This window comes from Geospiza fortis, unplaced genomic scaffold, assembly GCF_000277835.1.
Source record: "Geospiza fortis unplaced genomic scaffold, GeoFor_1.0 scaffold188, whole genome shotgun sequence".
NCBI lineage: Eukaryota > Metazoa > Chordata > Aves > Passeriformes > Thraupidae > Geospiza > Geospiza fortis.
Window position 1 is genome coordinate 4,472,159 of NW_005054337.1, and position 12,623 is coordinate 4,484,781.

The following is a 12,623-nucleotide window of genomic DNA, read 5'->3' on the forward strand; positions in this document are numbered from 1 at the left end:
CGGCATTCAGCCCCCGAGGGTGGCTGACCCTGGGCCGCTCGGGCCTGAGTCATCCTCAGCCCTTCAGCCAAGCCCAGCGCACGAAGCTGCGCCCACGGCTGAGCCCAGCTCGCCTCGCTCCAAAGCCAGAGCTGCTCTCCACAGCAGCATCTCAGCCCTTCCAAAGGGGCATGTGTACATATTCCAGTCCTGTCCCCTCTCCACTGAAGGAACAGTCTGTGTTGTGTTTGGCAAACCAAGCCCAGCGCTTGCCTTTGATAAATGGCTTTGCCAGGGGTACCTCTGTGCCAGTTTTACCCCTCTGCTCAGGAGTTTTATTTGGATTTCCCTGTTTCTCCCCAGCCTCTGGACAGCCAGTGAGGCAGCCCAGGCACACACCTGTGCCCTGCAGGTACAACCATGAGAGCAGGGCAGGAGAGGTCACAGGGCTGGCTGCAGAAGGTTCTGTGCAGGTTCCTTTCCCATCCCTGCCAATTGCTGGCCTCATCCAGGTGCTTTCACAGCCCTGCAGGGGTTCCTGGGGCTCACAGCAGCCCAAGAGAGAGCCCCAGGTCAGTGAGGGTCTCCCACAGCACCAAACCCTGACAGAGCAGACCCAGCTCCAGGGGATCACACACAGCCACTGCCCCCAGGAGCTGCCTTCCATAGGGGACACTGTGCCACACCAAGACATCTCTGCCTTGGGAAGCACCACAGCCTCAGAGGAACATGTCCAGTCCCTTTGTGCTGAGAAATGAGCAGAGGGACTTGTGGAATTTGCAGGCAACCCCAGCAAGGGAAGAGATGAGAATGTTGACTCCATGTTTCAGAAGGCTGATTTATTATTTTATGATATATATTATATTAAAAGAAAATGATATACTAAAAGAATAGAAGAAAGGATTTCATCAGAACGCTTGAAAGGAATAGGAAAGAATGATAATATAATCTTGTGACTGACCAGAGTCCAAGACAGCTGGACTGTGATTGGCCATTAATTAGAAACAACCACATGAGACCCATCAAAGATGCACCTGTTGCATTCCACAGCAGCAGATAGTTATTGTTTACATTTCGTTTCTGAGGCATCTGAGCTTCTCAGGAGAGAAGATCCCAGCAAAGGGATTTTTTCATAAAATATGTCTGTGACAGGGACTGAGAACACAAGGGTGGAATTTGGCCTCCCCTCGGTGCCCTGACTCAGCTGCTCTGCATTTCAGGTGACTCCAAGGGGTGGAAGATGCTGGATAAGGCCACCCTGCTGCTGTTCCTGCATTTACTCACATGCTCCATCTCGTCCCCTCTCTACCCAGCTCTCAGGTAAGTGCTGAGTGCTTTACCCACACTCTCACTCTGCCTCATCTCTGACCTTGTGCAGAATAAGCAGGTGCCAAACTAAAGTTGACAGCACTTCTGAAAGCCAGATGGGCTCTAATGTGTTTCTGGGCCTATTTCTCTGCCCTGTCTTAATTTTTTGGGTACATTGCTGGCCTAGGGGTGATTTCCAAAGAAGGCAAGCACCTGATGGAATATTTCAGCCCAAACAGTTGGGTTTAGAATTAAATGCTGGGTTCTGTAAAGGGAAATCTGGCAATCTCCAGAGCAGACAGCAGCACCTCCAGCCCAAACACTGATAAAAATTTGTGGCTGCAGGGCACTGAAGTCAGAACTGCAGATATTCTAGTACATGAAATCTACAGATACCTAGTAATATTTCAACTATTTCCTTGTTGGATCTTAGAAGTTGCAAGACTGCTTTGTACCTCTACAACTCAACAGAAGCCCAAAATTGAGCGTTGGCTTCTCTCATGTGGATCTGCAATATCCTATAGAAGATGTTTTAGCCTTGTGCCAAAGGCATGGCACACTGACACCAGGAACAGTGGGACTCTTCTCAAGGCTGCTGGGAGCTCAGGGAGGGGGCTGTGTGTTCAAGGCAGCTCTACAAACCATCCTTCCACTGCTGGGAGAGCTTCAGGGCAGTTTCTAGCTGGGGACAGTGACAGACACTACTTGTGTTACTGTAAGATGGGATGAGAAATGGAGAAAGAAAAAGCAGGAGAGTAGGGAATGGTGGTTAAGAAGACTGAGCCCCAGCTGGTATCTTGAGCACATCCCACAGTGTTCCTGGGGTTTCTCTTGCAGGTTCAGCCCAGGGCCAGTTGCTGGCAAGGCCATGAGCTTCCAGCTGCAGCACAGCAGCTCCCTGCAGAGCCACAGCCCCCTGGCAGAGGAGCAGCAGGAGGAGGGCTTGTTAACAGACCCCACTGAGAAAAGGTTTGTGCCTCACCTGCCAGCCCTGCTGCTGCAGAGAGCGCTGGTTACAGCCCAGGAGCAGCTCAGTTAGTCCCAAACCATCACCCATGGCCAGGGCCATGTCCTGCTGTCCCCACCAGCAAGGACACACTGACAGGGGCAGGCTCACAGGCCCAGGGAATCTATCTGCAGGGATGCTAGAGCCTCTCCTTTCCCTCTCTGCCTGGAGACAGAGGATCATTATTTCTGTCTGAAGCACAGAGCACTCATCCTTACAACAGTGGCACCAGCCCAGTGGTTTGTGCTTCCCTTACCTGTGGATTCTCTGGAGCCTGGGTCTAACCACAGGCTAGAGATGTGCTGGAGGCTCTGTCACCCTGTCCCAGACACAGCCCTCCCAGGAGGTGATGGTGCTGCTGCAGAGCACAGGGATAGCCCAGCCCAGCCCTGCTGGGAAATGTTTCATTTTCCCTGCTGCCTCCATGTCAGGACCGAGCTCCCTCAAACCCTTTTACCCTCCAACACTAATGCAGTCCAACGCTACCAGGTGCTTGCTGTGGTGACCTGCCCTGGAATGAGCCCTGTGACACGTGGACTGTTGGGTTTTTCTCACTGACAGCTCAGAGGTCACCCTGTGCTTCCTTTCCTCCCCAGGATGCAGCGCCATGCTGACGCCATATTCACTGACAACTACAGGAAATTCCTGGGGCAGATTTCAGCCCGAAAATTCCTCCAGACCATCATTGGCAAGAGGCTTGGGTAAGCCCCAGCACCCTGCTGCCCTAGGGCTGTGTGTTTCCTATTACCCTGGGCAGTGCCTTCCACTCACCTGGCAGAATTGGCTGCCTTTCACTGCAGCAGAACCAATCTCTCCTGCTGCTCCACATCCCACAGGGCATCCTGCATCCCTGCAGTCTTGGGTACCCCTAATCACAGTTATCATCCTAATTAATGCTTTCCTCCAAGGCCACAAGCATGAGATGAGCTGAGAGCTCTGCTGCAATACCAACAAGCAATAATATTTGCTGGTAATATTTGCAATGATCCTTCACTGGTGGGGAACCTGTAGAATTTGCAGGCAACCCCAACAAGGGAAGAGATGAGAATCTTGACTCCATGTTTCAGAAAGCTGATTTATTATTTTAAGATATATATTATATTAAAAGAAAATTATATACTAAAACTATACTAAAAGAATAGAAGAAAGGATTTCATCAGAAGGCTAGCAAGGAAAGGAAAAAGAATGATAATAAAATCTTGTGACTAGGCAGAGTCTGAGACAGCTGGATTGTGATTGGCCACTAATTAAAAACAACCACATGAGACCAATCAAAGATGCTCCTGGTGCATTCCACAGCAGCAGATAATCATTGTTCACATTTTGTTTCTGAGGCCTCTGAGCTTCTCAGGAGAAAAGATCCTAATGAAAGAATTTTTCATAAAATAAGTCTGTGACAGGAACCATTATCCCTAGCCTGGTTTGAACACAGAAAACAGCTCCTCCATTACCCTTGGCTACTTAGATCACTGACTGCCACTAAACAAGACCAACTGGTCAGATGCAGCCCAGCCCAACCCAACCCATCTTCTAACAAGGCAGCAAATACAGTGACCAGTTCCTTGCTGAAATTAAGCAGAGTGTCCTTAGGCTCAGTCCCAGCAGGCTCCCTTTCTGTGCTGAGCCAAACTTGGAGTGAGGGACAAAAAAAGCATGTCAGAAACAAAGAGGTTTCTCATCTTCACCCAACAGAAGCAGTGAGAGCAGCCATGGGGAAGGGCTGCAGGAGTTCCTGAGCAGGCGCCAGTCTGACAGCATCCTGATGGACAGCCAGTACCAGCAGCAGATGGTGCTGAGGGACTTCCTGGGAGCCATCCTGCAGAGCCAGAGGTGGGTGACAGCCAGGTCATCCTCTGCTCCCTGCAGGAACACACCCAGCTCCTTATTACTGCCTGCCTTCCAGGGATGAACATACTGAATTAAGAGTCCCTGACTGTTCCTGAAAGGAAAGAATAAGGCTGGCCTCACAAGCAGGGTGCAGATAAGAACAGCCTGTCCTGAGGCAGCCTGCACCACACAGCAGCACATCACTCTGATGTCTTCTCAGCCTTGTCATCCAGCAAAATAGTAGCAGAAAAGAGAATTTCTCTCTTGATCCCAGTGATGCCATCCCTGTCCTCTTCCTTGGCAGGCCTCAGGACATTGACAGCAGTGGGCTAGAAGGCTTTCCCAGCACCCTGGCCAAGCTCATGTAAATACTTCTCCCTTTTCCACCTCCCCATGCTCTGGTGAGTACCATTCCCTGCTCAACCCTGTGCATAACTCACTGCTGCTGCACTGCTCAAGGTTTGAAGGCTCTCCTTCAGCAATGCCAGCTCCCACTGCTGCCCATGAAAAAGGTGCTTGCTGCAGTTAAAGGGGGGGGAAAAGCTCCCAATCAATATTGTCAAGTACCTAAAACCTGCTAGATTGAACAGACAGAACACAAGTGCTGTGAAGCTGCATGTGGATGTCTGGGAACAGGCTTGCAGCAGCCCAAAGCAGCCTTGCAAAGCTATCTGAGCTGCGGTGCCTGAGGGGCTAGGCCAGGCTCAAGGCAGACAAAATCTTTCTCCAGCAGCAGAACCTGTCTCTAGATCCCTGGGACATGTCAGGTTTTCCCTGCACTGGACAGCAGAGACAGTTTTACTGTTTTCTGTATCCCTCTCTCCTGAAAACAGTCAGCTGGAACTTGAATTATGCTCTAAGTCTTGCCATTCCTGGGGGAATGAGAGACAGCAAACTGTCCATCCTTGGGAATACCTTCACTTGATCAGCTGTCCCACAGAAATGAAGCCTGTCCAGTCCTGCCAGCAGGATTTAAAGGGGTGTGGAGAGATCAGTGTGCACACTGAACAAAAGAGGGGCTGGGGAAGAGAGGGAGGATCAGAACTCTACATAAATCACACAGCTGTGAGGACATAATATTCCAGCATCTCCCTTGCCATCCTTGAGTTGGTTACCTTTCCACAGATAAGGTCAGTCAGGAAAAGCCTCCAAAGGATAAAAAATTTCTGTGTGTGCTTATGAAGTTTTCTGGTAATTCTCTTTTCCTCCTCTTTCTGTCTAGAATAATTCAGAGCTCATGGACCAAACTGTACAGTGAGCCCTTCATGGCAGTGAAGACACTCCCAGATGTGAGCAGCTGGAAACTGATGCATACACTCCTCAGATCTGATCAGAGGAATGCAGTGCTGAAGCATTGCTTAATTTACTCCAGTCTTTACAATGTAACTCCCCTCTTGAAATACTGCTCTGTACTAAATCAGAAAAAAACACCTCTGTGGTTTAACCTCAGGCTGCTTTACACAGAGACTGAAACAAGTGATGCACTTGTAATCCTGGGGACATTCTGTCTGCTAATTAAGGTTTCAAATCACAAAGTGTGGCAAAATTTCTACCAAGTCATCTTTCTGTTTGAGGGCTTGATTAATAAATATGAGGCCACCAAAAGGCACCTCTAGGCAACTTAGTAAATTGATTACAGCGTTCTCTAAATTGATGCTGATGGCACAACCACACACAGCAAGGATCAGGGTGAGGTGAGAGATGAATCCACACATCTCCCATTCATTGCAAATGCTGCCCAGGGCTGTGCTGCCTGCCTGCCTGACACAGAATGAACTCTAAAATGCTCAGCTATGGTTCTTGCTCAGCCGTGAGGAGTTCAGCTGAAGTTACAGCTCTGCCAGAGCTAAGGAGATCCCTGTGCATCAGATTGGGCTGTCACTGTTTCAACTCAGCCTCCTGTTGCAGCTGTAAATGTTTTAAAAGGAGTAAGTTATTAGCCCAGTGATGTCATACAGCTCCTTGCTCCCTCTCACCCCACTCCCCCTGTTGTTTGTGTAATTATGTCTTCAGAAATGTAAATAACACCAGGATGGGGTCTGCTCTCCCATCAGCAGCCGTAAATAAGAGTTGTTCTAAATAAACCTGTCCAACAGCAGGTCAAGGTGGCTCTTTTATTGAGACCTAAGTTTCTTGAGGAAGATGCACGTCAGAGACAGTTGTCAAGTGCACAAAGGGTGCCTCAAAACTGGGCTAACAAAGGTGCCAGCTCCAGTACCAACACCACCACCAGGCTGGAAACACAATGATATATATAATATACATACACATCACGTATTGTGATACATATCACAATATAAATGTGTGTTAAGGCCTAGGAAGCCTTCCCTCCTTGCACTCCAACAGTTGCATGTAAGTCTGCAGCAGTTACCGTCTCATTTCTCCTCAGGTGCCATGTTTTAGGATAGGAGGCTCCAGTGTGCATGGAAATGATTTCATCCTTATGCCAACTCCCTGTTACAGCTGCCCTGTTCAGGTTTTACAATTCCAGCTCTAGGGAGGTGTTACAAAGCACCCAGCAGGATGGGGAACACTGAGAGGACGTTGAGGGAGAGCAGTGAAGCTGTGACAGCAGCAGGAGCACTAAAGGATAACTGCTGTCCTTCCATGGGCAGGCAGCTGCCAGAGCCATCCTTCTGCTCCACAGTGCAGAAATACACAGAAGAATCACCTGAGTAGCCTGGTCCAAAATGGATTTCTAAACATATTCTGTAACAACACACTCAAAGCCATTAAGACTTACTCCCTCCAAGGAAAGGAATTACAAAAGTGAAGAAGATTCCTAAAGCAGTAAGTAGACATAGTGGCAAAAATAATTTAAACTCTGTTAAGTGGCATAAAAGGCATATGCAAACATTGGATTGGATACTGCCAATAAAATCAAAACCCTTTCAAAAATATTTTAGAAAGTGGGTGATTAAGTCTGTGTGATTAAATGGATGGGTGAGTGTAGCTATTTGGAATAAAAGAGATTCCTTTGGAGATTCAGTTTTCTTCAAAATGAGGAAACAAATGCTCAAACTTGGGGAGATTAAATATAAAAACAAATAAAGCAAATAAAAAATATATGAGGACTAGAAGATCAAAATAATACAATCTTTCCTAATCCATAAGTAGTACAATCAGTAGCAACACACAAAGCTTAGAGAAGACACAGCACAGGGGCACTCCATGATTCTCCTTTTGCATCCCTGCTCTCCTTGGATAAAATGCTGCAGCTCTATAGGCACAGGGAAAGTTCTGTCCTAGCACAAAGCATCTGCAGAAATTATTAGTTACAAAACAAAGCTGCTAAGTGAGCAGTAACAAAATACAAGGCTAAAAAAATATTTCAGGGTAAATGACTATGAATAGCAGCTTAGTTATTTCTTGTCTAAAACCCCTTTAGTCCCAGAGGACTTGAATGCAGCCTGAGATCTGGTGTTTGAAGGAGTGCAGGGGAGGCCAAAGAAGTTCATGAAACCTCTGTGGGCCCACCCTAATGTTTACACTGCAGCAGCAGGTAGGAACAGCTACAAAGAGCAGGAACAGTGAGCTAAGTGTGAGCAACAGCACAGGGAACACACAAGGTGGATTTAATAAAGTGGGGTCACGTCTCACACACGTGAAATGCTTTGGAGGATTCAGCCCCACACCCTCTAGCCACATGCTTGCTTGCTGATGTAATTTTCCTGGATTTCCAGAAGACTTTGATAAGGTTCCTTTGCCAAAAGGCCTCTAAAGCACCTATCCTTGACACAGGATGCACAGGAGCAGGGGAGGGAGCAACTGTTAAGTTTTCCAAGTGAAAGTTGCTCATCAGGAGGAGATTTAGGCCTTTGGTTATTACTACCTGTGAGTCCTTCAGAAACACTCAAATCTGCTGCCTCAGCACTGCTTGGTGGTCCTGAAGGGAGTAATTAGGTGGGAAATTAGAGTTTGAGTAACTCAAACACGGCCACATGGCAAGCAGCACACCTGGCTGTGGTTTCATAGGAGAGCAGAAGCAACAACCTCCATCAATCTGGAGTGAGAAGGTCACTGCCAGAGGCTGGAAAGAAAGTGCAGCCCCCACAGGAACCCCAAAGCTGCTGGGTCAGACACAGCCAGGCACTCCAGCAGCACAGCTGGCTGCCACAAGGCTGATCCCAAGGGCCCAGAGCAGCTGGGCACAGCCTGGAGTGAGAGACAAACCTTTAGTGGAGAAAGGCAGCCACAGCCTCACCCAAGGGCCAGGCAGGAGGGAAGTCCCCCCCAATAAACACAGCCCCCAGGAAAAGGACATGAAAGAACAGGAAGTTCACACTCTGCAATGACTCACACACGAAATCACCCACCAGAAAAAGCTCATTTCATTCTCATGTGAGCCCAGCTTCCAGTCACTGCCTCTGAGACAGCTAAAACACAACACTCAGGACCATCCTTTCCTCCTCTTTATTCACAAATCTTTAGGATGAGGAAAGGGCACCTGGGGAAAAAGCAGATTTGCATTTTCTTCTTCCTTTTTCTCAAAAAGAAATTCAAATGTCCTGGGAGAAGGGGAGAGGATCCAGGGAAGAAAAGATTTTCCAGATTCATATGAAAAGCACTCCAGTAGCATGAACACAATGATGAAAATAAAGATTTTAAAAAAAGTTTAACTGGCACCCATTTGACTTAATATATAAAAAAGAATTATCTTCTGCCTTCGTTCTTCTGGCCTTTCAGTTATTTATTTGCTTCTGTTCTGAAAGCATTTGCTTTGTTTTTCCACATTTCTTCCATTCTTCTGGTACTATTGTGTCCTGGAAAGAAAAATAAAAGAATATTAACTCTTCCAGGCAACAAAGCACTTGCTTGTATAGTACAAATGTCCCCAGACCCCTCATTCCCTCTCAAAGCAGCTTGTTGGACAAACTTCCCCAAAGCAGCTTATTTGAGTGATAAACCAGTACTGCTCTGGAATGGGGGATGGATTTCAAGGAGCATGGAAATGGTCAGAGAAAATGGAGATTAATTTCTGGTGCAAAAGGGATGAATGTGCCTATTACATGACAGAACTGAACAAAGAAAAAACAACCCAGGCTGAAGGCAAAGCCTGCAAGTACCTTAACCTGTCCTTTTAACAGGGCTGATCCATCTGCTGGCAATCATTGGTCCATGTTAACACAAAGATCTTCATCTCCCCAGGAAGATCAGGCAGGGTTAGCACAGCCAACCCAACCTTTTGAGGTCCTTCTGCCTTCCATGATGCCACACAGGCACACATGGCATGACACTCCTAACTGACACAGCAGGGGCATCAGAAAACTCAGCTGTGAGGAAAATGCTTGTGACTGCACATGGAAGCAAAATCTAACTTAGGGTCTGTGGGTATTAAGTTATTTGCAAGATCTTAGGGCCACAGACAGCTCAGAGAGCTGCAGCCCCTCTGCTCTGAGGCAAAGCTGAGGGAGTTGGGGATGCTCAGCCTGGAGAAGACCCAAGGGAAGCCTCACTGTGGCCATGCAGGACTTGAAGGGGGTTTATGAAAAGGAGTCAGAGGGATGTTTTATACAGGCAGATGGGGCAGTGGTTTTAAACTGAAAGAGGGCAGGTTTAGATAAGATGTTAGGAAAAATTTTTAAACTCAGAATGTGGTGAGGCACTGGCACAGGTTGCCCAGAGCAGCTGCTGTTGCCCCATGTCTGGAATTTGTTAAAGGCCAGGGTGGATGTGGCCCTAAGCAACCTGGTCTAGTGGATGGTGTCCCTGCCCATGGCAGGGGGGTTGGAACTAGAGGACCTTAAGATCCTTCCAACCCAAACCAGCCTGTGAGTCCAGGATCCTCTAGGATTACTTACAGCCCATAAGGAATGAAGGAGTTAAAATACCAGGCTGAGAAACAGGAAACATGCAGGCTGTGGAGAACACTCATGAGGCACTTGGTAACAGGCCACTAAAAAGCTGCAAACCACTGGCCCAAAGTGATGTTAAAGAGAAGCATCCAGGAGCCTGAACAGCAAACACAGCAGGCAAAAGGACAAGTGTCAGCAACCTCCAGTTCCTCTCCAATAACTTGCTGTAGCTTGTTCTGTGCTCAAGTACCTCAAAAAACTCCAGGGAGAGAAAAGACAGCAAAAGGGTGTTTTTCTGAGGGACATGATGCCAAATTTTCCACAGGTAATTTCCATGTACCATCCTGCACGCTCCCTGATCTGCAGACAGGAGCACAGTGCACACCTTTTGTGTGGCACAACCTCCCAGTGCTGATTTTGATTTGCACCACAAAAACTGGGCTCCATTCAACTCCCCACATGCCTGGAGCACTGACTGTGGATGTGAGGGGAAGCTGATGCTCAGATGTACTTGTGCAGCACATTGTACAGTGCTTTGTGTCATCACAGGACCCACCCCACAAGCTCTTCCTCTTCCCCACAACAAACCAGTGCACTGAACAAGGAGTGAAGCCCCCATGCACACACACTCAGAACTCCTGCCCCCTACACCACAGTGCACAGAGCAAACTGGGACCTTACCTTTGGGAATGAAAGGATACAAAGGGCTTTCTCCTGTCAAAGGGCAATGGAGACCCAGCACATGACTGAATGGAATGGAGGGGGCTGGGAGCTGCTGCTGCCTGAGCCATCATGGCCAGTTCAGTCTAATGGGAGGGTGACCCGGGACTGGGTCGTGCTCTCAGCTGAGAGAGGTGGTGCTGACCTGGCTCTGCTGCACAGAGCTCTCACCACCCCAAAGCAGGATGTAATTCAGCAGGCAGAGTGCCTGGCAGCTGCACAGCCAGAATACTGCAGGTGGGGACAGGGAGTACCAGCAGCAGGGTGGGAACAGCCCCAGTGTCAGCCACTTTCACCATGGTGTCCTCCAGCCAACATTGCCAATAATTTATTTATAGGAGCAATAATTTTATTTCATCACCTGAGAGTTGCTTGATGCCCACAACAGCATATTTACATGTGCACATATCACCACACAGACTTCAGATAATTCAGGAAATCACACAAATGCAATTTAGTCTCAGAGAACACATCCTGCTAATATGCCCAACCCAGCTGCAGCCGGGGCACTCAAGGACTAATTTAAAGCCCACTAAGCAATGCTGGGGGAAGCAGCTTCAGCTCACATATTTTTTGTCAAAGGAGTGAGTGATGAGGTGAAATGAAACAGGCAGCATGGCCAGGGAAAGGCAAAATCCAAAAAGGCCCTTACTTCCTGAAGAGCTGGTCACTAGCAAACCCCCTTTTACCGCAGTGTTCTATACTTTGCCAACCTACTGCTCTGCTCTGCAGCGATCCTGCCAAAAGGAGAGAGGGAGAAAGGTTCAGAGAAGACAGGAAGGAAGAAAGCAGCCCTGTTTCAGGAGCCAGACCCAGTGACAGAAATGCAAAAAGCAAAACCAGGCCTTCTGGTAACTTCTGTAACAAGCTGGTTTATAGAGCCAGCCCCCTTCCCTCTCCTTCCCATGCCTGCTGTTGGCCTCCACAGCTTGGCCTCAAAGTGCAATCTGCTTAATTGTCACTGCACTCCAGCATCTGAGACAGGCAGGCACTGCCTTCACAAGAACATGTCTTTTTGAACTTTAAAGTCATGTACAAAGGGTTTAACTTTAGCCTCAGAGAGAAGTTTTACTTTCAAATTTGCCATTGTAGTTGCAGCTCCATGTCATTTACAGTGAAAAAGCACACGGACACCCCCTGCAGTGGTTTGAAGCAGGAACCAACCACCTGCACTTATGTGCTAACAGAAGCCCTGGTTAAGCCAAGACACTTAGAAATTTGCTTCATTGTATTATTTTCCCCCAAATCTGTATCCTAGGCAATCTGCACTTAATAACAAGATTTCTTTCAATGAAAAAGGAAACATTATTAAATGACATAACAGTCCCAGGGGCAACAAAATTCCCATAGGAAGTTATGCTAACACAATAAAATGCCAGTGGAGAGAGCTGGACATCTGAGGGAGCAAGGCTGAGGAAGTTGGGAGGACAGTATGAAAATGGTTAATTACATTAATCATCCTCCTTGACACAGCCATAAATGTAGAGATGTTTTAAAGAAAAGAAATCAATGCAACCCTCCTGAAAATTGTATTCTATGGGTTTTTTTTACAGCTCTTGTCCTGGTTTTAATAGAGTGTAATCAAAAAGGGATATCTATGCAGGTAGGTATCCAGTAGCTCAAAAAGGGGAAAGTAAGGAAAGCACAGGTGTGATGGCAAAGCAGGTCAGTAAATCATCCTCAAAGTCAAATGCTGTATTAGTACAAAAGCTTAAGTCTCATATGGAAATTGTCTGTGGCAGAAGTAAAGGAGAAATGGAGGTGTGACCTCTAACCAAGGCACTGCCATGGCAGTTTGAGTCAGCAAACTGCTGGCTGCCCACACCAGGGCAGTCCCCAGACGTTGTGTGGCAGAAGACACAGGTGTGCAGAATCAATCCAATCGAGTACAGAAAGGAATGCTGTATCTCTAATATCTAGCAGAATTTTCCCTGGCTTTGCCAGTGTTTGCTGCCTCTTGTCTGTTGCTGCACAGCTGATAAGCAGCT

General features: G+C 47.6%; 2 protein-coding genes across 2 annotated transcripts in view; one reads left to right on the forward strand and one right to left on the reverse strand.

Annotated features, from left to right (window-relative positions):
• The window catches only part of GHRH (growth hormone releasing hormone), an 8,340-nt gene extending 2,254 nt beyond the window's left edge, over nt 1-6,086 (forward strand). Inside the window, exons 2-7 of the mRNA XM_005422243.2 lie at nt 1,200-1,299; nt 2,125-2,256; nt 2,890-2,994; nt 3,986-4,123; nt 4,425-4,521; nt 5,343-6,086. Coding sequence (XP_005422300.1) covers nt 1,220-1,299; nt 2,125-2,256; nt 2,890-2,994; nt 3,986-4,123; nt 4,425-4,488 — 519 coding nt within the window. The 5' untranslated portion in view covers nt 1,200-1,219 and the 3' untranslated portion in view covers nt 4,489-4,521; nt 5,343-6,086. The remainder of the gene's footprint in view (nt 1-1,199; nt 1,300-2,124; nt 2,257-2,889; nt 2,995-3,985; nt 4,124-4,424; nt 4,522-5,342) is intronic.
• Nucleotides 6,087-8,518: 2,432 nt separating this feature from the next.
• The window catches only part of RPN2 (ribophorin II), a gene marked incomplete at its 5' end in the record, with an annotated part of 17,578 nt that continues 13,473 nt past the window's right edge, over nt 8,519-12,623 (reverse strand). Inside the window, 2 exons of the mRNA XM_031058077.1 lie at nt 8,519-8,883; nt 11,288-11,372. Coding sequence (XP_030913937.1) covers nt 11,321-11,372 — 52 coding nt within the window. The remainder of the gene's footprint in view (nt 8,884-11,287; nt 11,373-12,623) is intronic.